General features: G+C 33.6%; 1 protein-coding gene across 6 annotated transcripts in view; it reads left to right on the top strand.

Moving 5' to 3' along the window:
• Positions 1 to 26352, top strand: part of NF1 (neurofibromin 1) — a 274044-nt gene that overhangs the window by 106251 nt on the left and 141441 nt on the right. For 3 of the 6 annotated variants that reach the window (XM_073235129.1, XM_073235128.1, XM_073235126.1), the window contains exons 12-21: positions 1260 to 1289; positions 4330 to 4461; positions 10661 to 10795; positions 16132 to 16245; positions 18836 to 18915; positions 20432 to 20555; positions 21919 to 22077; positions 24127 to 24376; positions 24902 to 24975; positions 25204 to 25287. In XM_073235129.1, the coding sequence (XP_073091230.1) occupies positions 1260 to 1289; positions 4330 to 4461; positions 10661 to 10795; positions 16132 to 16245; positions 18836 to 18915; positions 20432 to 20555; positions 21919 to 22077; positions 24127 to 24376; positions 24902 to 24975; positions 25204 to 25287 (1182 nt within the window). The remainder of the gene's footprint in view (positions 1 to 1259; positions 1290 to 4329; positions 4462 to 10660; positions 10796 to 16131; positions 16246 to 18835; positions 18916 to 20431; positions 20556 to 21918; positions 22078 to 24126; positions 24377 to 24901; positions 24976 to 25203; positions 25288 to 26352) is intronic. The other 3 variants (XM_037003978.2, XM_037003977.2, XM_073235127.1) reach the window with 2 other exon arrangements.

Below are 26352 nucleotides of genomic sequence, written 5' to 3'. Positions count from 1 at the left end.
TGTTCTATATTCAATCTTTTCATATATTAACACTCTTGTCCCTTTCCCAGCATTTGACATATTCTGACTTGTCACTTTACTATTTTAAGTTAAAAGTAGTAGTTATTGATGTTGTAACCTGGCATGGTATGTTTAAAAAATGATGAGACCGTATGTGATTGTTCTTTTTGGTCTGCCTTAAACAAATGAAATAGTAAAACACTTAAATAGAAGTGTTCACATGTATCAAACTCATTAAAAGGTACTTGTGAAGCCTTCAACTCTGATGTGAATACATTAAGTAGAAAGATATTGAAACCTTATCAGATTTGAACCATGGATTAAAAAAATTCTCTTCTGATAATGAACTGTAATATTTGGAAGTTTTCAAATGTTACTTACCATACCTCCACTTTCATCCATTTATACATATTCATACTTATGTGTAAATTGGTCAACTTTTTCCTCTTCCCCTCCCTTAAAAAGGGCTAGTTATATTTGTCTTCTTTATAATCAAATTCCATTTTAAGAGTGTGTCTCTAGTGTGTTAAAAATACCTCCCCACCTTCATTTGCCTTGGATGTGTTCAATTAAACCAAATTCTGCCCACATTTTCTTTTCCCCATTCCTGCAGGGGAAAAATAACTATTAATAAAGCTATGAGTGACATGTTAACTTTTTTCTCAATGAGGTGCTAGTAGCATTTTGGGCAGGACAGTTCTTTGTTGTGTAAAATGCCTTGTGCATTGTAGACACTTAGCATCCTTGGTTCTTCATTAAATACCATTTGCGCCACTTCTCTCTCCTGCCTATAGACATGAACAGCCGAAAATGCCCAAGGGAGTGATACCTCCTTCTGTTGAATGTCAGTGAGTTAAAATATAGGTAGAAGTTAAGATTAAATACTGTTCATTTCAAAAGGGAAAGTTTAATGTAACTGATAGCAGATAAGGTATGTTTGTATTAAAAACTTAAAAATTTTTTACTTTACTTTTGCCAGTGTAAAATGAGCCAGAATATTGTACCCTCAACATTTACTTTCAGGGCTATTAAAAAAAAAAAAAAGATGATTTTCCCCTTCAGGTTTATGTGTAATTTAGAAATAAAATATTACTACTTTTTTCTCCTTTGGCTTATAATACTAAGAATATTCCATTGTTTAGAGGTTTTACATAGGTGCTTAAAACTTGTATTCGCTAAACCCAAGTATATACTTTTTTGATACTTTGTGGCTAGTTACTTAAATTGTGAAATATTTTTGTCTACAATTGAACATATAGAGCACTTTCAAGCATGGACTTGGCGCTGCTGTAAGTGGCTGAGCGGCTCCTTTGTGGGTTGAAAGCATGCCTGGAGTGGTAACCTCTTGCATGCCTCAGTGTATATGGTGAAGTGGTGGTGCATCCATCCCTCTCTGCTCTTAAGGAGTACTGCATGCGTGAAGGTGGAGTGTGTCTGTTTCCGAGAGCGCGTCAATATACAGTCTACTTTTATAGAGAAACACCTATGTTGACTAATTTTTAAAATATCAAGCATCAGTTACCTTTCAAAGAATAGCTTGAAAAGAAGCATAAATTTGAATATCTTCTAAAGTTAAACCTTAGCTAATGATACCTGATCATTATAGAGTGATACATTGAGAATTTCTTGTTAAGGTTTATTTTTTTGTTTGAGGCTAATAGATTTTGAATCTAAAATACTTTCTGGCTGAAAAGGACTGTTTCTAAAGTATGTAAATTTATGACATTGACGATTATAGCGTCTCACTAAAGATAGTTACCATGCACGTATTTTTTTTTTGTCTTGAAATCACATGAAGTTTTTTCTTAGATATTTGGGCTCCTTATCTTAAATTCATTTGTAGTGTAAGATTTCCATTTAAATGATTTTTGGTTCAGTATATCTCATAAGTTCTCTTCTTCCATGGTTCTGTTCCAATTCACAGATTTTTAAAAAATTACTACATTCTCAAATAAGATGAAAGTTTTACTGATAGGTTTTTGAGGGTTTATTTAGAAGTAGTAATGGTGTCTGCAGTTTTGTTTTGGTTTCATGAAAAATACTAGTACTTAGTTCATAAGTATAGTATTTATATCTAAAATATTCCACTGTTTCTTCATAAGTAATCTGAAAGGCTATTCACTAGGTAGATTTTATTATAATGGTAAGCTTTTATCAGTTTCTAAAATGGCACTAATAGTAGTCACCTTTTTAATTATGACATGCTCTAAGAGATAAATTATAGTTATATGTACTTAACCTTTATAGACTTCCTTTAGATTAAAATAGATATTTTTTATAATTGGGGAATTAAAGAAATTATATACACATATATGAACCAAGTATCTTAGCCATCAGTGGAATGTGCTATAGCTGGTGAAATACCTAGTATTCTGTTTTTTACTTATTCGGTTTATTGTAGTTTACTCATGGATAGTTTACATATTGAGAATGAGATGATCTTTACTGAGAGGTTTTGGTTGGAGAAATTATTTCCAAGGCTTTTGAAGATTTATTTAAATGATCCCTTGAAGAATTGCCACATAGTTTGCTCATATTGTAAAAGTATTGCCTTTGTTTGGCAATAATGTATTTTCAATGAATTAAAAAATGTCCAACTGCTTACAGAAAGGACATATTTAGTAACTGCTCAGAACACTAAAATTTTTCCCAACTTGTATGATGTTTTTAGTGCCCATTTTATTTGAAAGTGTATCTCTAAATGGCAGTTATGAAAGTCACTAAATCTGAAATTAAATCAAATAATTTATTGGATGCATCTCATACCAAGATACAATTTTAGTAGCTATCGAAATAACATAATAATTTGGATAGGATGTTACAGTGGGATGCATCTCTTTAGTTAACCTATTTCTGACAAGATAATAGAATCAGTAGAGTAAGGTGTACATGTACTTATCTCAGAGCACTTTGTGATTATTCAGCCTTTGTTACTTCAAGCTGATTAACACAACCTGTATAAACTAGTAAATATATGGAAATCAAGCTGTATTGATTGCTTAGACAAGTCAGATAACCATAGTTTAAATAACCCATTATATAGCTAACCTAGAACTTGGTCATTTGTTAGGAACTAGTTTAAATAAAGTAAGAGTTGAAAGAAAAGCAGAAACAACTATACAATCTTTCCTCCTCATCCCCCCACTAAAAAAGCATTTCTTCCCTCACAGCTTTGGTGTCCACTCCTAAACAGAGTTGAATATTCAAATTGTGGATTGTAAATTGGTTGTATAATTTACTTTCCAGGAAATACAATTCATAATCCAAAGTTTTGGGTTAAGGTAACAAACTTGATGCCATTCAAAATATTCTGGTAATTATGGATGAAGAAATGAAATGTTGAGGACTTAACTAGTTTAGTTTTGAATAAGAAGGGATCTGGGAGTAGGCTGTTAAACTATTAAGTCTCCTTTTATCTATTATTTCAGTTGCTCTTTGACGAGTTTCCTGTATAGCCAGGAGTATGATAAATTGGAGGCCTGGGTTTAGTCATCCTATTCCTTGTACATTCTCCATATTTGTGAAAATATCCAGTCATTTTTGTATTAATTGATAGACAAACTTTATTTAGTAATTTCCATAATTGTCATTTTTCATAATATAATAATTTTAAAATGAAAGTTGAGGATACACCTTCAGATATTTAGACACTAAAAAATAGAATCAAAGCTAAACAAGTAAACTGAAAATAGGAAAATATTTACATAAAATATCTTTAAAAATTACTTAGTTATGATTACTTTGTCTTTGTGGTGATCATTAGTCTTTTCATGTACTGTGCCATCATTGTATATCAATTTAAGATTATAGGTTTACTAATAGCTTTATCTCACTAATTTCACATTGTAATTATCATTGTTGTTTGTAAACATGTAAGTAATGCTTTGCCACATTTTCCTTCAGCATTGTGTTGAAGGAAATCTCTTTTAAAGCTTTGATAATAGCATTCTTACTTGGGAAAACATATACTTATACATGCATATGTTTCTGAAATGTGTAAAACATTAAACTTAAGAATGGTGAGAGAATTAGCTCTCTAAAGGCTCTTTGTTTTTCAGATTCACTAGCTTATCTGTGAGAAAAGATAGTCTTACATGCTCATGCTCATGAAGTGGGCAATTTGTCTCATGTTCATTATTATGTTTTAAAATAAATATATGCTTTAGTGTTTGAATTGAAGATATTACTTGAAAACTTCAGAAATCATGTGTGTGTTTGCATGGTCTCAGAAAGTTTCTCACGAGAGGATAAAAACTACAGTGATAACCAGATCATATAACTCATACAAATTTGCACTTTTCCTTTTTTGTGGCCCCTGTTTCTCTCTAGTCTGCATTGGATTGGTGGCCTAAGATTGATGCTGTGTATTGTCACTCAGTTGAACTTCGAAATATGTTTGGTGAAACGCTTCATAAAGCAGTGCAGGGTTGTGGAGCACACCCAGCAATACGAATGGCACCGGTAAGATTAATCCTGAATTTTGAATCCTACCTTTTCCTTTTCCCTATTGTATTTTCACTCTTTATCCCATTCCTGCTTTTTTGATTATTTTAGGAAATCAAATGAGTTCTTCCTTTTCTGTAAGTATTGTGGTATGTTGTATATTGCAGTATTGTTGCAGTGCTAGTTAATGATATTTGTAACATTTGTTTTCCACTGTTTTAGTGAGTTGAACTTATTTTTCTGATTTTCTCATAAAGTGCTGTTAAAATCTTAGTTCTTCACCTTTTGGGGATGAGTAAGGGAAGGTGACTCCTGGATTAGAGTGACTGTTCCTACTAATGTACAGTTTTGCCCACTGGGTGCTGAATATCACACAGAAAATTAGAAATAAATTTTAATTTTTTATTTAAAATAAAAATATTTCCTGTTTCAGAAAATGTGCTTTGAGCATTTAAAAATGACAGGCTTTTGATATTGAAGTTCGACTGTGTTTAAACTTAATAAAAATAGACTGTTTTCAAAATAGCTATTTTAACCAATTAATATTCCTAATATGGAATTTTAAAACTCATATGGTACCAATTAAAAAAGACAATTATAGGATTGTGGAAGCCATTTCTTGGCATTTGTGTATATCAAGAGCATTCTACATGGCAACTCTTGACCTTGATTGGTGGTTCTTTGTCTTCTACTTCTTATTTTCTATTCTTATTGGCTGCCCGTGCTCACATGATCAGATGCCAACCTGTTTTGCATGGCAGTGGGCTTCTGGGCTGTAAGTATGACCCATTGTAACTACCTCAAAAAAGCCCTGGTTTCTTTGACTTTTCTGTATACAGTTACAATAGTCACATCATGTCATTTCAAATGAAAATGTAGCATGTTTTACCTATTGACTTTTTCAGTAAATTAGCCATTTCACACTTACAATTTAAGCAGCTTTCTCTCTGGCATGCTTCTCATTTTCCAAGCTCCCTTAGTTAATAAAATAATTTTGATTTACACAGTTATAGTTCACTCTTATCCAGTTGTCAGTTATTATTTCTGAGGACTGTTTTAGATGTTCACATAGAGATGTTTTCTATACTATATATTTTGGGATTATTTAGCCAAAAAAATTATACCCCAGTAAAGCATGGCAATGATATTTTATTAAATAGTATGCATAGTTATTTTTTAGTTGACATTTTACAGTGTCATGTACTTAAGTTTTTAAAAAATTGAAAATTTCAATCCAAGTTAACTAGACATTTTTTAAAGAGTTGTAGAAAATGACTTAAATTCTTTAAAAATTATTTACTGATCTGTTTATTCATTCCAGATATCTTCTGGGAACTTAGAACTTTGACTTTTTAAGTTTTCTACCTCTTCTGGTAGAAGATTAATGGCCTCCAATAATAGAAATAGAAGTTAATATTTACTTTCAGATTAACTTCAATATCCAGTATACCAACTGTTGGCAATTTTCTATGCATGAGGACTGAAAGAAAATGAAATTAAATGATACTTTTGAACAAAGACAAAATTTGGTGGCCTGAAAATGTTTCCTACATTTGGAAGTTATTTTACTTCTTAGCCCTAGTTATTAGTTGATTCTAGGAGCTATATACTATGCTATTGATAATTATTTCATAAAAGCCATAAATGATAAGAATTTAGTTTTTATTTCTAATTATTCTCTGAAAATAACAGTATACATTTGATTTTCAACATCATTCTTAAGCTATTTATATTCCTATATTTACATGCTTAACTTCTGTTAAGTATGTGTATTTATGTATGTCTATAGGACATCCTTATGGCTGATATTCTTAACAGGGCAAGTAATTAGTAGATTTAATACAAAATTTTTTTTAGAGTAAGAAAATTTCACAATTTGACAATTCTTATGGTGAATCTTACCCCTCTTGAACCTGGTGAATAAACAGACAACAAACATGAAAGTATTGGGCTCCTGCTAGCTGCCAGGGACAGTGTTAATGCCAGGGAAGCATGAACTAAATAGATTCAGCACTTTCCCTCATAGGGATGCCAGTCTTGTAGGTTTTGCTTGAAAGCGTCTAATAAAGAGCTTACTACAGGTAGACATCAAGTCTGTAAACACAGGGAAATACACAGAATAAATAATTTAAAGATAATGTATTACATTAGGATTTCTCAAGCTTGGCCCTGTTGACATTGTGGAATGGATGACTCTTTGTTATAGGGGCCTGTGAGTTGTGGGATGTTTAGCAGCATCTCTGAATCTCAACCCCCGGTTGAGAACCACTGTGTTATATATATGTTCAGTGGGTTGTCCTCATTTGCATTACCTCAGGTGATCTGTGGCTCTGCCTTTAGTTTGCTGCAGAAGTAGCAGTGAAGGAGTTCAAGCTGTAAAAAGGTAAAATCTGTTTCTAGGCTTTACAATCACCCTTTGTTTTGAGGATGGATAAATTTCTTGTTGGAAAGACCTATTTGAAAATTTTTCTTCAACCAAGATAGACTCATGTCCCTATCACTCCCAGCCATCACTCATCTTCTCTCTTTTTCTAGAGCTCTATAGAACACTTCTGATTCTCTCATAGGACAGCACCATAGATTTTTGAATAAAGTTATCCTGTACTTCTAAGGGTTCTTTTAATTTTTATGTAATTTTATTATTCTAGTTTTCTTTAAATGTGTGTGTGTGTGTGTGTGTGTGTGTGTGTGTGTTATGTTGGATTTGTTTTACAGTTAAGGAAACTGAAGAATTTGTTTTTACAGTTAAGGAACATAATAAATGGTCACATGGTTCGTGAATAGTCGACATTCAGTACAGTGTCAACCTGGTTCTTCAACTGTCTTCCCTTACTAGTGTGTTAGCTTGATGAAAGCAGGAGCTTAGTCTGGCTTGTCCAGCATTGGTTTCCTGACCCTTAGAACAGTACCTGGCACATAGTAGGCATTTAGTGAATATTTGTTGAATGAGTGAATGAATTTCGTACTTGACCTGATTTCACAACCTTCCTCTACCTGGTTTGCTTTTCTTATGGAAAGAATTCAATCTAGTACTTTTGTTTTTCAATTAAAATGAAATATTAAGATCTGACTTTAGTGTTCCAGATGTGGTATAGTAATTGATTAAAGCTATTAATTTGCTGTGTCTGTATACTGTGTTTCTGCTAGTATAGTCTAATATTGCATTATTATCTTTGAGCTTTTAGTCATTTAAATTCTTTATCTTTTTTACATGAACATTAAGCTGTAGTTTCTCCATTTTGTACTTTTTATAGTACTTTTTAAAATTTGAAATAGTTTTCTTAGCACTAATCATGTACTGTTTTAAAACTGAGATAGGCTGTAATAATAGATGTATGAGTTTTCACAATCATGTATAACTTCTGTACATTTTACTTCTTAAAGGAGATCCTGGCTCAGCAAATGCTTCTTACATGCCTGTAATTTATTCATGGTCTTAAATAAGCTTACAATGGTTTGGGCCCTTAATAAACACCTGAATATTCTGATTCATAAGATTTCTGCTGGGCATCTTTACCAGTTTGGATTCCTACTAATATCTGCAGTGTGGAAGACCAATTAATAAATGAATGAATAGATGATTTTTCTTACAGTTCTAGTTAAGAAATAGATTTCTTCTTTAGCAAGTTGTTCCTGACTTTATATAACTCACTAATAGTCATTAATTAAAAGATATTTGAATTGAAAATTTATTTGAGCTTTTCAAGTCTTAAATTCCATATTAAGTAGCCATGCTGGAACAAATTTTTTTTTGTTAAGCATATTTTATATTTTTAATATCTATAAATGAACATAACAAGAATGCACAAACACTTTTTAGGATTATGCTAACTTGTGGTATCTGTAAAAAGCCAAAACAAAAAATATATATGTTGATAACTGAAATTAAGAGATGACATAAACTATTACTTACTTTTGGAAATGATTACTAAATAGAAGATAATTGTTGTATGTGCTAATTGTTCTTCTGTGTTCCTGTGTGATAGCTTCATCAGGGCCTAGTATTATACTTAATTACATCTTAATAAAATATTGTTCAATGAAAGTTTCACTTTAAGTTGTTGCTTGACTTACAATGAAAAAAAAAATCCAATGGGAGCAAACAGTAAACACAATTTATTAAATACATTTGGTTAGACATTTGCTGTATGTTTGTAAAGATAAAAGCAAGCAGAATTTTTAAGTTTGCCCTTTCTTTTCTGTAATGACATTCTTGAGCATTAATGTATACATCAGATAGCTATTCTTCCCCTTCTAAGAACCAAACAAAAAGCCTTTAGTGTTCTTGGACATAATAACAAATGCCTTTCTTACCCTTAAACATTGAGAATAATGGCTACATGTAAAATACATCTCTACTTTCTATCTTTGAAAGACCTTTTCCTTTGGACATTTTTATTATGGGTACATAAATGCTAGATATTCTACTATCAACATATTTGTAATTTTTCCAAGAAGACATACAGGCACATGAAAAGATGCTCCGTATCACTAACAACCAGGGAAATGCAAATCTAAACCACAATGAGATGTCTCACATCCATCAGAATGACTAGTACCAAAAAAATAAGGATTAACAAGTGTTGGAAAGGAAGTGGAGAAAAGGGAACCCTGCAGTACTATTGGTGGGAATGTAAATTGGTTCAGCCACTATGGAAAGCATTCAAAAAATTAAAAATACAAGTATCATATCCAGTAATTCCACTTCTGGGTGTTTATCCCTCAAAAAAGCAAAAACTAATTTGAAAAGATATAGGCATCCCTGTGTTCAAAGCATTGTTTACAATAGCCAAGATGTGGCAGCAACCTAAGTGTCCACCAATACATGAATGGAGAGAGAAGATGGGGTGTGTGTGTACACACACACACACAGATGATGGAATATTACTCAACCATAAAAAGAATAAAATCTTGCCGTTTGTGACCACATGGGTCGACCTTGAGGGTATTATGTTAAGTGAAATAAGTCAGAGAAAGACAAATACCATATAATTTCACTTACATTTTGGAATCTAAAAACAAAAACAAAACAGAAACAGAGTCAGATACAGAGAACAAACTTTTGCTAGAGGGAAACGGGTTGGTGGAATGGATGAAATCATTGAAGGTGATTAAACAGTACAAACCTCCATTTACAAAATAAGTAAGACATAGGGATATAATGTACAGCATAGGGAATATAGTCAATAATACTGTAATTACTTTGTGTAGTGACAGATGTTAGATAGACTTACTACGGTGACCATTCTGCAATGTGTATAAACATGGAACTATATGGTGTACACTTGAAACTAAAAATAAATACATACATGTCAAAACCAGATACTTTTGTGTCCTTTTAAAGGAAAAAGGGAAATGATTTATAGTAGAAAGTTGATATTGGATCCAGAATATAATTGTTGGATTTTTAGTTGAGTAACATCCCTAATTTTAGTATCAGCACAGCATCCAGTGTAGTTCTCTGTAACTGAAACACATTTTCCATGATTTAAACTTTCTCACAGAGTTCTTTTTTTGTTTCATCAGTGTTCTTCAGGCAAAATATATGCATTCTGTAACTTGAGAGAAGTGGAATGCCATTGAAGGAAAAGCTATTAAGTTTGCTTAACAAAGGTGGCCTATATAGCCAATTTCATAAATTCTAAGAAACACTTATTTTTAGTTTTAATGTGTCTGAAGTTGGAGGGTTATTTGGTGTCTTACAGTGGATGGGTTTTTCACTCCTTGTGGCACATAAAGTAATGATGCATCTTAAAATTGATAACATCATAGATTCTATGAAATATTTGTGCATTTGTACGATATGTTTGTTAGGTGAGTTGCTCAATGTATGTATTTGTGAGAGCTATAGATTAAGTATTTTATCCCTAATGTTTTCACATTTTGGAAGAATTGTTTTTACATAGGAGCCAACCTGATGTTAAAACTTTTATTATTTTAATAGATGTTTCACTTCAAACTTTATTATATAGATTATATAAGAATAATATGAATTATGCAGAAATAATTTTTTGTTTTTTAGCTTAATAATAGTAACCTTAGACTTACTTTTGAATGTTTATAGTAATACCACACATTTGGTGGTATAAAATGTGTCTATTTTTTCAAAGCTTTTTTATAATAGACTTATTTTAAAAGTTGGGTAGCTATTATCTTGAACTGTTGTCTGATTCTTACAAGGTTAATATCATGTTTTTGTTTTTGTTTTTGTTTTTAGAGCCTTACGTTCAAAGAAAAAGTAACAAGCCTTAAATTTAAAGAAAAACCTACAGACCTGGAGACAAGAAGCTATAAATATCTTCTCTTGTCCATGGTGAAACTAATTCATGCAGATCCAAAGCTCTTACTTTGTGTAAGTATTTTTTATGAAATGCTTTGAAATAATCACACTAACTGAGTCTGGACTAACTGAAATGCCAAACCTTGAAGATAATTATTAGCTAAAGAACACTTACCTGATACTCTGTGATCATGCCTGAAACCCAAGACATCCCTAAGAAAACTAGCTTATAGAGAATACTGATATAATTAGATCAGATTTCTTAACTTTTCTTCTTAATTTTCCTTATCATTAAATTAACACACTTTGGTGAGATCTTCTGTCTTTAACCTGTTAGTAGTTTATATATTATTCAAGCATTACCCTTGGAATGGCGGTAGAGGTATTGAAGCCATGATAAATCAGAGTGCTTTCTACTCTACACATTTGGTTTTTTATCTCCAATTGTAATTGCCTAGCCATTTAGCTTTTCTATCCCCCCTTTTTACTGTCATCAGCCTTCTATTATCTCTGGTTTTGCCTCCAAATATTGTATTGGAAGGAGAAGGAGATGAAAATGGGTATGGTTAGCACCCAGTTGTTGTCATAACTGCTCTTACAGCCTCAGATGTTATTAGATTCCTGAGAGCATCACGTGGTACACAAAATAATTAGGTACTAAGAGATGTAAATGAGTGATAGTTATATAGTGAATAAAAGCATGGGCTCTGGAGACAGACTAGCTGTGTGATTTGGGTGACTGACTTAGCCTCTCTGTGCCTTAGTTTTCCCATTACAGTAATAATAATTTCTACCTAAGAGAGATTGTTCAGAAGCTTGAGATTGTACAAGTTGTGCTTTTAGGGGCAGTGCATAGTAAATGCATAAGAAGCACTAAATAAATATGAGCTATTAATATTAGTATTAATACATTAAAGTTAACATTAATATTACTAATGTACCAATTATAACAAATTATAATTGTAAAGTTCATAGGATAGGCTAACATATTAAAACATTGTGGAGTTTCTCCAGTCTCTGGAGAGCAGTATCCAGAAAAATTTCTTAGTGCTTTGTTAAACAATAGGCTTTATAAGTGCTAAGGTGCTTTCAATTGTAATGGCATATATTTCAGATTACTATACTATAAAGACTCATGACTTGATGTCCACAGTTTCAAGAATTCTATGAACCCCTTGAATTTTTAAAAATATGTACATGTGATTATTTTTTCTGGAGATAAACAAGAGGAGATAGAGACATAGAATTCCTAAGTGACTTCAGAAGGCAGCCTGTGATATTTTGAACTTTTTGCAAAGCCTATCCAAAATTGAGTCCAATAGAATAAATTGTTAGAACATTGGCATGGAAAAATTTCATAAAATCTATCAGTGAGACTGTAAAAGTAATGAAATGCCCTTTCTCCTCATTTCTTTGTTAATGTAGTACAAGTCATTTATGGTGTTATTTCATCACACATCACATAATATGTTAGCACCACTCTGTTTGCATGGCTATAGTTCAGGATCAAAGAATGCACCAGAGTTACTGGTGCATTTTCTGCGTTAAACATTTTATTGTTCAAAGAATGACAATTTAAACAAAACTTGCTATTTCCAACTTTGAAATTTAGCAAGCAGAAAAGGGTCATTTAAAATAGAGATTACTTTCTTTGCTGCCATCTGGTGGTTAAACAACTTTTCTCAGAGTAACCAAAGGTAAGTTACAATAGTGAAAGATTCACTGTAAGTATTTGATTATTTCATATTTCACATATAAAAATTCCAAATCGTAATAAATAGAAGAAATGTAGGAATAACTATTAAATGATGTCAGCTGTGGTATTTTTAAAGTAATGTGATTTTATTGGCTTTTTCTACCATCTTTATCCTAATCCATATTACTCTTATTTTTTTCAAGCCTCCTAATTGCTCAGTTTGCATCATCTCCTACCTCCCTGTCATCATTTCTCTGTGCTAAAGTTATGGTGATCTTTTTAAAAAGGAAGTTTTATGCCTCCAGCCCAGATTCAAACCTTTCAGTTGAAATTGCTCTTGAGATAAAGACCAGATTCCAAATAGACCTATAAGGTCATGCAAAGTCTGATTGCTACCACTTCTGCCACATCTAGATTAATATTTTTCTCCATCTTCTTTACTCATGATGGCCTGTCTTTCATTCCATCTTACTTACCGCATTCCTTTATACCTACTCTTGCACTTCCTGTTCCCTCTGCTTACAATATGCTTACTTCCCTCTCTTCTTCACATAGTAATTCTTGCAAATTCTGAGCTATTCTCATGAAGACTCCCTGACTGGGTCACATTTCCCTGTTACGGGTGCTCATAGCAATATGTACCTTCATAGTTTTATCTCATTGGCACTTTTACTCTTGTTGATCTGATTATTTTACCAGTGTTTGTCTTTCCCACCAGACCACATGCTCCAGGAGGGTAGGAAATGTATCTTTTTTTTTTTTTTTTTTTTTATTGAAGGGTAGTTGACACACAGTATTACATTAGTTTCAGGTGTACAACACAGTGATTCAACATTTATATACATGATAATTCTAGCTACCAGCTATCACCATACAAAGTTGTTACAATATTTTGACTATATTCCTTATGCTATACATTACATCCCGGTTACTTATTTATTTTACAATTGGAAGTCTGTACTTTTTTTTTTTTTTTTGAGAGGGCATCTCTCATATTTATTGATTAAATGGTTGTTAACAACAATAAAGGGAATTCTGTATAGGGGAGTCAGTGCTCAATGCACAATCATTAATCCACCCCAAGCCTAATTTTCGTCAGTCTCCAATCTTCTGAAGCATAACGAACAAGTTCGTACATGGTGAACGAATTCTTACATAGTGAATAAGTTACACGGTGAACAGTACAAGGGCAGTCATCACAGAAACTTTCAGTTTTGATCATGCATTATGAACTATAAACAATCAGTTCAAATATGAATATTCGTTTGATTTTTATACTTGATTTATATGTGGATACCACATTTCTCTCTTTATTATTATTATTTTTAATAAAATGCTGAAGTGGTAGGTAGATGCAAAATAAAGGTAGAAAACATAGTTTAGTGTTATAAGAGAGCAAATGTAGATGATCAGGTGTGTGCCTATAGACTAAGTGTTAATCCAAGCTAGACAAGTGCAATAAAACATCCACGGATGCAGAAGATTTCTCTCAAAACAGGGGGTGTGAGGTTCTAAGCCTCACCTCTGTTGATCCCCAATTTCTCACCTGATGGCCCCCCTGCGACTGTGCCTGTCTTAGGTTGTTCCTCCCTTGAGGAATCTTACCCGTCTCTGGCTAACCAGTCCTCTTCCGGGGCCATACAGGGAAATGTAAAGTTGGTAAGTGAGAGAGAAGCCTTATTGTTTGAAAAGGTTAGCTTTTTACTTCTTTGCATATTTATGCCCTGTGGCTTCTATGCCCAGCATTTGTCTTGAGGTATCTTTACCACTTGGAAGAATTATGATACTCAGTAAATTCGATATGAGGCACGAATTCTATTTAAGGGTTGTAATTAGGAAGGAAGAAGAAAAGCTATACAAGTAGCAGGCGGAAGAAAACATGGGAAGATTGATTATTTCTTTGACATATCTTCTTGTAGAGTAACTTCAGCATGTATAGGTTTTAAACTACTAATTAAATTGCGCGCACACATTAACATAATAGGAGTACAGTTATATAACCAAAGCAGACCTATAATTACCAGCCGTCTCCAGTGAAACCAAGAAAACCAGTTAGGCACCTTAGGCATTTGTGAAAACTTATATATGATATGGTGGATATTGTCCAACTGAACTTGAAAAGTCTGAGAGAAATCAGACAAATTAAAACAACCCATTCCTGGAGACTGTTCACATCCCATATGTTCTTTTAACAGTAGATCAGTAGATAGTCTGTAGTTGTAAGATTTTGGAGCGCTACAATTTGCACTTCTCCTAATTCTTGGTTGAGTTCCAACAGTATAGATCCAGTCAAATTTGTTGTTTTACTGTATGCACAGGCCAGCTTAGATATCTCCTTCTTCATTTCAATGGCAAGTCCAGGAACCGGTGGGATGAGTGTATCTACAGCTGTAGCAGCGTGTGGTTCTTTGTTGGGGTTTTTTGATAATCATCTTCTGGTATGAGTCTTCCAGAGAGTGCTGATGTTGGAAGTTCTTTTTCATATCATATCTTAGTTCATTTTCTGGGTAGCCAAATTAGGCTTTGATCCTCTGTATAAACACAAACAGACCCTTTGCCTACACTTTTATATGCCCTTTATACCATTGTGTAGAACTCATTGGAGGTCACCACACAGGAACTGCTTTTTTTTTTTTAAGAGAAAGGAATATTATCAGAAAAATGTACCTCCATAGCCGATCATCTGACACCCTTTAAGTGGTCAAAATTAAGGATATTTAAAGCATGCATTAATCGTTGATTTATGAAATATATCTTTTTATCTTGTTGTATTTTGGATGTTCAATATATGTTATTGGGTTATTCATGAGTGACTATAAATGTCAGAAAATAGGCTAACAGCTTTGAATTACAGATATCCTGGGGTGAGGGTTTAACTTAATTGCTATAATGGGAAATAATGTATAGTTAACAAAATATAATATGGGTACAAGTTGCATTGGCCTCACTTAAATGAACCACATATTCTTGAAGTGTAAATACATGCTCCCAAGTTATAGGAAGCATTGTAGTCTCTACGAGTTGTTAGACATTTACCTTTATATATACTGCTAATTTGCTTTGTTTAGTACACAGTGTTTTCCTACAAAGAAAAAGACGGAAGTAAGTGTGATTATCTGGAGGTGTGGATTCTGTGTAGATCTGGGTAGTCCTTCGTGGTGGACAAGAGGGCTGCTCAGGATAATCATGCAGTTGTTGTCCATCCTGCATGTTCTTTGTCTTTGATCATTTATAAGATCAAAACCAGTAAGTTCCAAAGTAGGGGTATATTATTTAGCCACTACATTGTTGCTGAAAAATAAATTACTCAATTTCTCACATTGGTATCATTTCTTAGTTGAAAAACTAATATCTAATTTTTGTTTTCTTTTAAATAGGATTTTCTGTGGTCATTATTTACATTAATGAACAGTATGCATGTAGATTAAGAGAATCCTTAACAAAAGCAGTTTTGATTTTTTTAAAAATGACAAAGTTATTATCATTTGTATTGAGGTATAATTCACATACCATAAAATTCATCATTTTCAGGTGTACAAATTCACTAGTTTTTAGTATATTTACAGGGTTGTGCAGCTATCACCAAATTCTAGATTTTCATCAACCCGAAAAGAAACCTAGTACCCATTAGCCGTCACTCTCCATTCCCACCTCCCTCCACCTTCTGAAAGATGATTTTTTTTTTAATTGAAGTTTGCTTTTTTCCTTGCAGAATCCTAGAAAACAGGGGCCTGAAACCCAAGGCAGTACAGCAGAACTAATTACAGGGCTTGTCCAGCTGGTCCCTCAGTCACACATGCCAGAGATTGCTCAGGAAGCAATGGAGGTAAGGGGAAATGAGTTCTAGGCTCTTGAAGAAGCTGCAACTTACATTCTTGATGGTTCTTTGGTATGTAGTTTCTATGAGTGAGTGATGTCCTTTCTGAACATTGGTGTGACATTTCTGGAAATGGTGTTTTTGCCTCTATACACTGTTCGTGAAGTCCATGGAGAAAGAAGGGGTTTACTTGCTTTATATCACATGTAGTGACAACATTGTACAAATTCTTATGTTAATAAAAAACTCAAAATATTCTAATTGCAATTGACTTTTCTGAAATTTTTAGTATGTATTGAATTTTAAATTGGGATATAATTCACATACCATAAATTCACATAGCATTACTGTTTTAAAGCATATATCCAGTGGTGGTTAGTATATTCACAAGGTTGTGGAACCACTGTCTAATGCCAGAATGTTTCTGTCACTCCAAAAAGAAGCCCTGTCACCCTCCATTCCTGTCACCTACTGGCAACCATGATTTGATTTCCTGTCTGTAGTAGCTTATTTTAGACATTTCATATAAGTAGAGTAACACAGTATGTGGCCTTTTGTGTTTGGCTTTCTTCATTTAACATATGTTTTCAAAGTTCATCCATACTGTAGCATGAATCACTTCATTCTTTTTTACTGTCAAATATTTCATTGTATGGACAGACCACATTTTGTCCATCTGTTCATCCGTTGATGGACATTTTGGATTGTTTCTACCTCTTTGGCTATTGAATAATGCTGCAATGAAATTTGTATAAAAGTTTTTGCGTGGATTCACCTCTTAGGTATATAGTTTGGAATGGAATTGCTGGATCACATGGTAACTCTTTAAGTTTTCCAACTGACAAACTGTTTTCCAAAGTGATCACATCCTTTTATATTCCCACCAGCAATGGGTGAGGGTTCCAGTTTCTCCACATCCTCATTAATACCTGTTACAGTCTGTCTGTTTGAGTGTAGCCATACTAGTGGGTATGAATATGGTTAACTTTTTTTAAGAAGTATTTTTTTATTGGCTACTTAGTAAGTATGGTTTTAATTTAAATTAATTTCATTGAGGCATAATTTACTTACAATAAAATCATATAAGATATAGAGTATTTCTGATCATCCCAGGAAGTTCCCCTGTGTCTCTTGCAGCCAGTGCTCCCATTCCTTGTCCCAGGCACCATTGGTCTGATTTCTGTAACTATAGATAGTTTTGGAAGTTCAAGAAGTTCATATGAATAGAATCTTATTCTTTCTTGTCTGGCTTCTTTCACTCAGCAGGTTTTTGAGATTCATCCATGTTGTTGTTTGTGCTAGTTTCTTCTTTTTTATTGTTGATAAGTATTCCATTGATGATTATACCACAGTTTGTAGTATACTCACTGGTTAATGGCCACTTAGGTGTACATACTCATCATTGCCAAAAATTCTTTCAAGCTTCTTTGTGTTCCCTGTCTTCTTATTACCCTCTGCCTGCTCCCCTGCTTCCCCTGCAACCATTGATCTGCTTTCTGTGACTGTAGATTGGTTTGTATTTTATATAATTTAAATTACAAAGTATATGCCCTTTTTTTGGTCTGTCTTCTTTAACTCGGGACGGTTATCACGACATTCATTTACATTGTTGCATGCATCAGTAGTCATTCCTTTTTAAAAAATTCATTCCTTTTTATTGCTCTATAGTGTTCAGTTAGTCATACCACAATTTTACTTGTAAAACATTTGTATTGTTTTTAGGTTTTGGCCATTACACATAAAGCTGCTAGGAACATGTATGTACAAATACACATGTAAATGTATGCTCTCATTTCTCTTGGGTGAAATACCTAGGAGTGTAGAAATCTTACTATGTGCCTCTGGATGAAGCACTGTGGAACTGGAGTTAGGGTAGGGCTGGTGTGAAGAAAGAGTCTAGTTTTACTTTTCATACCTATGATGGTTTTAGTTTATTTAACAGTAGTATTTTTGTATACTAGATGCATATTTTATATGTCTTTTATAACATGTATTTTGTATGTTAGTTTTATATTTTAAATGAGTTATTTAATTCCTGCTAATGTTCTGTGAGCCAAATCCCAATTTCAAATCTATGGTCAGTTGAAATATTTCAAAGTGAAAAATCTGCTATGAAATGCAAAGTCTGTTTTGCTCTCTTCTCTCTCATTTTTGAAATATAATTTATCTTTTCTGTTGCAAAAGAATTAATGGCAAGCAACATGACTTCTACTTCGTCTTAAGGCCTAGAAGTAAAATGTTGTATGTATTAATTTTGACAAGCTCTCCTTTCTTGGGGATTAATTTTATGTTCCATAGGGTTTCTTTGATGCTTATGAAAGTTAGTTTGTGTCTTAAAGCAGTTTTTACATGTACATGTTTCTACTTTGAATTCATCATTTAACTATGCATGTGTGCCATTTAAATAAAGAATGATAGGAATAAAGGATTTCACTTTATTATTCCCTATGGATTTGGGTTCTTCAGACTGTATGTTGAGGCTACAGTTAAAGAAAAGAGCTTGATTTGTTACCAGTTATAAAATAAATACTCCAGAACTATGTTAACCAAAAAAATTTTTGAGCAAGTCTTCTCTCTCTCTTTTTTTTTTTAAATTCAGGCTTTGCTGGTCCTTCATCAGTTAGATAGCATTGATTTATGGAATCCTGATGCTCCTGTAGAAACATTTTGGGAAATTAGGTATATGTACTTTTATTTTTTACTTCAATTTAAAATTTCATTTGTATTTAATTTCTGTCTTTAAATATTAACTATAATACTTGGTTTATTGTACAACTTACACCTCCAGAGGTTTTATGATTTTATATTTTATTTGACTTGAAATTATTTGATTATTTATTGTTTTCACTGTAAGAACAATGTCAAGGCAATTTAGAAAACACACTTAAGAAAATTTATTAAATTTTATTAACCAGTCATAAGTACTGTTATTTGGTGTATTTTCTTCTATTTCAGATTATTATGTAGTTAAAATGGTGTTTTAAGTTGATTTTTACAGTTAAAAACTTGAGTGTTAAAATTTTGTAACTTTAATAGTTTATTTCAGTTTTCAAACTATGATCTGTCATAAATTTTCCATAATGCCAGTGTTTTTGGTGAATGAATTAATGATGAACATCTGCTTTGAAGGCAAAAATATTTTAAGAATTTTATAATTTATTTCCTAGGTTATATAGTTATTGCCTTTTGATAAGCATAAAGGCAAACATATTGAGGAAAATGTAAATGTGTAAACCTCAGGTTTTATCATTATCTTATCTTAAATGTGGGTATACTAGTCACTTGGCAGCTGAGTTAAATCCTAGACTCTACAGCAATGCTCTTCAGTAGTAATGTGATGTCAACCAAATAAAATTTTCTAGTTGCCATATTAAGAAGTAAAAGGAAACAGGTAAAATTAACTTTACAGTATTTTTTAACCCAGTATATGTATCTAGATTATTCCTTCAACATGTAATAATATAAAAGTTATTAATGAAGTATTTTACATTCATTTTTTCATAAAGCCTCCAAAATTTGGTGTGTGTTTTACACTTACATCTTTTTGATTAAGCCACAATTCGAATGCTCAGTAGCCACATGCGGCTCGCTGGCTGCACATTTAAATTGTGGCTCTAGAGTCTATTTTTGTCTTAAGGCCAGGTATAAATGTTACAGGCCTTGTGAGCCATATAGTCTCTGTCATTACTACATTCAGTTCTGCTGTTGGAGCCTGAGAGCAGCCATAGGCAATAGGTGAATTATGTGTGTGGCCTTTTACACTAAAACTTTATTTACAAAAGCAAGTGGGGTTTTTTCCGTGGATTTATGGATTGAATTGGCCTGTGAGCAGTTATTTGCAGACCTCTACTGGGTTTACATATACTCTGGTTTACATATAGCAAGTAAGCTTACATGTAGCCTGTGCTGTGTACATGGTCTGTCATTTTGTCTTGATTCCTTTGCAGGGGTGAGATGTATGGATGAAACAGTTGGGAGTTTGGGAAGTAGAGGACTTGCTTTTTTTTTTTTAATCTGCAGACTTACTAGTTATTATCATACTAATAACATCTTAATAACCATTTCTCTTTAACAAATGCTAAAGGAGGAAATAAGCATCTCTAAACTTGTATCCATTATGAGAGAATACAATTCTTATGTACTGATTTTATCTATATTAGGTTATTTATTGACAGTGAACTTTATGTTACTGCAGCTCACAAATGCTTTTTTACATCTGCAAGAAATTAACTAGCCATCAAATGCTTAGTAGCACAGAAATTCTCAAATGGTTGCGGGAAATTTTGATCTGCAGGAATAAATTTCTTCTTAAAAATAAGGTAAGCAAAATGACATCTTTATAAATGGAATCTTTGGAATGGTAATGAGAAGAGATTAAGGAAATGTTTATAAGCCAAATTAAGCCCTACTTTAGCTCCTCCCTCACACAAAGTCCATTATGTGTGGAGGATAGTGGTTGACAAATCAACATTTTCAAAAGTATTCTGAAGCTTTGACCTTAAAGCACAATCCTGATAAATTCTAGTTGACTTTAGCAGGACCCCATGTGGCAGGCCTAAGAGGAGTGGGGGGCTGCTATAACTAAAGTAGATTGAGGAACATACTCTCTCAAGTTTGTACATAAGACTTGTTTCTTATGCTAGTCTAGTCCAGAGAATGTTAACTTCCTAGAAAGTGAAAGGAAGAGGTTGAGGGTCCTCAATCTAGGTCTATTTATATTCTTGCCATAAAAGTTGTATTTCTTGAAAATATATCAGGATTCTGCTTCCTTAGGGACAAGTGGAAAGTTTTGATTCTGAACTATTGAAGCATGGTGACAAGGTTTTGGGGGAAAGAGAAGAGCCTTAAATTTCTTTTAACATAAAATTTCTGTAATTAGTCCATTGAAAAATTCTTCTATTATGGCATAGTTTTAGTAGTACTTGGTACAATGAATTTTTATCCATTTCTAGAATCATAGCTACAAGAAATCTTAAATGTATCAAACTCATGTTTTTCAGCATACCATGCAGTTTGTTAAATTTTTTTTTTGTTTAGAAATGGGTTAATGGTGAGTTAGATTTATTCACATCTGGCTTATCTTAGTGTGTTAATATAGTAGAATTTGGCTTTATTCCAAAGATAAGGAAGGAGATTAGACTTCAGAGTTTCATGCCTTTGCTTATGTTCTAACTCTCCAGAGTATAAACATTGGTAATCCAGTAATAAACCTGTAGTATTCTGGTTAGTAAAGTCACTGTTAATAACATTCTTGGCATATATACCAGTGTTCATTACTGGTCCAGAGGAACTTACTCTCAAAACAGTCAACTTCCATTGATCCTGACATGCATGGGATAAATCTTACGGAGAGACTCTTTGTCATTTATAACTGACTGAGAAGTCCACTCTGTGTTCCATACAGTAGATTTACGTTGTAGTACCTGTGTCCAGGTTAGATCTACAAATGTTAGTTTCTATTTCTGAATCTGTTGTTTCTGATGAAGTGTGAAAAGCTGTGAGCAATTTCAAAGGCATTGAGTGGGCGTCATTTGTACGACTGAGTTTCTAGTGAATGAGGTATAGGGCGTTGGGAGGACAGGTTTTCCAGGATAGTCTCAAACAGAAAGGCGATGCATATTAAGTATTTATTTCTCTTGGTTATTAGTGCTTCAGAAAGGCTTACTTATTTCTTCTTTCTAGCAGGCAGATAGAAGTTCCTGTCACTTTCTCTTCTTTTATGGGGTAGGATGTGATCCATCTAGTGGCAATACCAGTCAGATGTCCATGGATCATGAAGAGTTACTACGTCCTTGTACTCCTGGAGCCTCTCTCCGGAAGGGAAAAGGAAACTCATCCATGGTAAGCAGCTTCATTTGCAGTTTTCCTGTATCATCATCTATGTTGTATACATTTTTTTTAACATACCAATAATAATTAAATGTAAATGGTCTAAATATAACAAAAGATTGGTGGAATGGATTTTTTTTTTATTAAGGTATCGTTGATATAGTCTTATGCAGGTTTCACATAAGCAACATTGTGGTTACTACATTCACGCATATTATCAAGTCCCCCCACATGCCCCATTGCAGTCCCTGTCCATCAGCGTAGTAAGATGCTATAGAGTCACTACTTGTCTTCTCTGTGCTGTACTGCCTTCCCCATGTCCCCCCTACATTATGTGTCCTGATCATAATACCCCTCAATCCCCTTCTCCTTCCTTCCTCACCCGCCCTCCCTACCCACTTCCCTTTTGTAACCGCTAGTCCCTTCTTGGAGTCTGTGAGTCTGCTGCTGTTCTTTTCCTTAAATTTTGCTTTGTTGTTATGATCCACAAATGAGTGAAATCATTCGGTACTTGTATTTCTCTGCCTGGCTTATTTCACTGAGCATAATATCCTCCAGCTCCATCCATGTTGTTGCAAATGGTAAGATTTGTTTTCTTCTTATGGCTGAATAATATTCCATAGTGTGTACATACCACATCTTCTTTATCTGTTCATCTACTGATGGACACTTAGGTTGCTTCCATATCTTGGCTATTGTGTATAGTGCTGCGATAAACATAAGGGTGCATATATCTTTTTGAATCTGTGATCTTGTTTACTTCAGGTAGATTCCTAGGAGTGGAATTCCTGGGTCAAATGGTATTTCTGTTTTTAGTTTTCTGAGGAATCTCCATATTGCTTTCCACAATGGTTGAACTAATTTAGATTCCCACCAGCAGTTTAGGAGGGTTCCCCTTTCTCTGCATCCACCAGCATTTGTTGTTCCTTGTCTTTTGGATGTTGGTTTGTTATATATTTTTTGAATGAATGTTGGTAAATTTCATTTAGGTAATCTAAGAGTTACTTAGGTTCTAGTTCTTTCACTGCTCTTTGTAGGACCACAGGCAAGTTCCTAACATTTCTGTGACTCAATTCCTCAACTTTAAAATGAGGATAATAGCTTCTGCCCCAGAATTGTTGTGAGGATTAAAGTAGATTGTGTGTAAACAGCACTTGATTAAATATTTGATACTTACAAGCTACACCTAACAGCTATAATTATAAACCTCTACCCCATAAGAAAGACCATTCATACCCCAAAAGTTAAAAAAGTTCTACCAATTAACAAAAGTACAAATTTATTGGGAGAAAAAGGATTTTGCTTAATGTTATAGGTGTTTCCATGATTTTTGTTTGTGTGTATAATTCCTTTTAAAAATAAATCATATTGCAAATGAAAATATCAAATCATTATAGAAGAGTTTGTTTTCCAGATCAAAGCTTTTTTTACCCTTAATTTTCAATATAACCTTCTGTTGGGTGAACAAACAACAGTTAAGGGGTGTGGTACTTACTGTTGTCTACATTACCTGCAGAATTTGCATTCATTTTGTAAATGAGGATATCTCTATTTCATGTTTCGAGAATATGTAATCCAAATCAGGTATATCTTGTACAGCAATATTTAGTTGTTATTTGTGACCTCATTTTAGTCAGTGCTCAGTGTGCTTGTTTTATTTCTTCCCTCCAGTAGGTAGGTAGAAGTTTCTGGTGCTTCCTCTTCTTCATTTATAGTTGACTGGGAAGTGCATTACATTTTTCATGCATTGGATTTATGTTGTGGGTGTTTTACTTGTGTCTGTGATAGACTTAGTCTACATTTCTGCAATCGGGAATAGGGTACTTACCTATTCTATTTGGACAGATAGTGGCATTAGTAGCATTATATTGGTCCAACCTATCTCTTTTCTCATTCAGACCAGATATTTTGGGTTTTGAAAATTGCTGTCATAATTAGACGGGAAAGCTCTTGTGGGTTGTTGTATGCAGATATGTATGATACACAGTTTGTTGTCTGGTTGGGTTTTCTAAACAAAATAACCTAAATTGTAAACATATGCCTCCTCCCCCCGACCCTCAGGATAGTGCAGCAGGGTGCAGTGGAACCCCACCCATATGCCGACAAGCCCAGACCAAGCTAGAAGTAGCCCTGTACATGTTTCTGTGGAGCCCTGACACTGAAGCAGTTCTGGTTGCCATGTCCTGTTTCCGCCACCTCTGTGAGGAAGCAGATATCCGGTGTGGGGTGGATGAAGTGTCGGTGCACAACTTCTTGCCCAACTATAACACATTCATGGAATTTGCCTCTGTCAGCAATATGATGTCAACAGGTAAATAGATTATGTTTTTCTCATTCAGTCTGCTTTGAATCACATGACATCTGATTGTGCTAGGAATGTAGGAATGTATTTAAGATTACTACTTTGTAAGTTTACAGGCTAATTCAGATAGCTTACTTGAAATTCATTTCTGCACAGGTAGGGTAAAACAGAATAGCTCTTTAACTTCTCACTGAGTTTTTAATATGCTATACACTTATTTAAAAACTGGCAGTATACACTGCTGTTAGAGATTATATAATTTACTGTGCCTGAAGTGTATATAGTGAAGTTTTAAACATATTGGCACATGTTTTGAGTAAATATAGGTGGGAATAGCTATTTTATGCTGTGCACATTGTGATGTTCATTAAATACCTTTCCAGTGAGGTTGGTAGGAGGAAGTGTTCTGCTTTATCATTTGAAGCTTGCTTTCCACCCCTCCTACTCTGCCTTTGTGGTGTGGCTTGCCCGGCTCTCCATTGGCAAACAGGACTCTTAAGTGCACTAAGTTGATTTGCTGTTGCCTTTGCTTAGGAAGAGCAGCACTTCAGAAAAGAGTGATGGCACTACTCAGACGCATTGAGCATCCCACTGCAGGAAACACGGAGGTATGCTATGCCCTTAACAACAGAAACAGCCTTCCCAGGCTCCCACTCAATTTTAGAAAACTCGTGTTATGTATGTGTGACCAGGAATCTCTTTTGAAGCAAATGTTAAGATATGTGCATATTACAAATAGAATACTTAAATTGCATACCAAATTTGAGATCTATGACTGATTGATTTTTAGCCCTAGCTTTTTAGTTGTTTTAAAGTGGTAATTGCCTTCATTTTAGGCATGGGAAGATACACACGCAAAGTGGGAACAAGCTACAAAACTAATACTCAACTATCCAAAAGCCAAACTGGAAGATGGCCAGGTGAGTTTTATCTGTTAATTGATCTGCTTAAACATACGTTTACCAAGTGAAGTGAAATTTCACTTCAGTATTCTTTTGTGAGTCACTCTTAGTATAATAACTATATAGTTGTTTTAAGACCAGCATTTAGTTGTGGTTCATCTAAACCTGTACTGTGTCTCATATCGTAGCCACTAGCCACATATAGCTACTTAAATTTAAATTTAATTAAAATTAAATAAAATTAGAATTTTGAAAATAAAATCTGTTTTTCTCGGTCATATAGTAGCACTACTATATTGGACAGCACAGATATAAAATGTTTCAGTCACTGCAGAAATATTGGACAATACTGAGCTAGAGATTTGTGGTAGAGACCATTCCTCTTTCTTTCTCTTTCTCCATCAGGGTATTTCACAGACTTTTCAGGAAAGGGATGACAAAGGTAGAAAAAAATAAAATTGAAACAATACAGTTGGCATTTTACTAGTTATTCTAATTAAAGGATCTGATGGGAAAATTAAACCCATAGGTTAAATGAAATTTTAAAACTTGGATATTTCAACTTTCATCATCTCCCCTGTAAATTAACAACCAGTTGCTATTTTTGTATATTTGATTTGTAATGGCCATATTGCTATAATTATTAGGTATCCTAGGAAAATTGGTTAGTTTACCTTTGCTTTTTTCTTGTCATGCTTAATCAAAACAAGAAAAAAGATATTTTTATGAAGCAAAAATACGTACCTAGTATCATTATTTGGAGAGGACACATTGCTTTAGAATGAAAACTTTTTTTTGGTAACTGTTTTATTGAGATCCAATTTGCATACCTTACAATTAACCCATTAACAAGTACAATTCATTGGATTTTAGTATATGCACAAAGTTGTACAGCCATCACCACAGTTTTTAAAACACCCATACTCTTTAGCCATCATGCCCTAACCTCCCCTTTTTTTTTTTTTACCCCCAGTCCTCGACAACACTTATCTACTTTTAATCTCTGTAGATTTGCCTATTCTAGGCATTTCACATAAATGAAATCATGCAATATGTGGTCTTTTGTTTGTTTTTTTCACTTGA

This window comes from Manis javanica, chromosome 4 (genome assembly GCF_040802235.1).
Source record: "Manis javanica isolate MJ-LG chromosome 4, MJ_LKY, whole genome shotgun sequence".
NCBI lineage: Eukaryota > Metazoa > Chordata > Mammalia > Pholidota > Manidae > Manis > Manis javanica.
The sequence above is the reverse complement of the archived record's forward strand: the minus strand, read 5'-3'. Positions and strand labels throughout refer to the sequence as shown.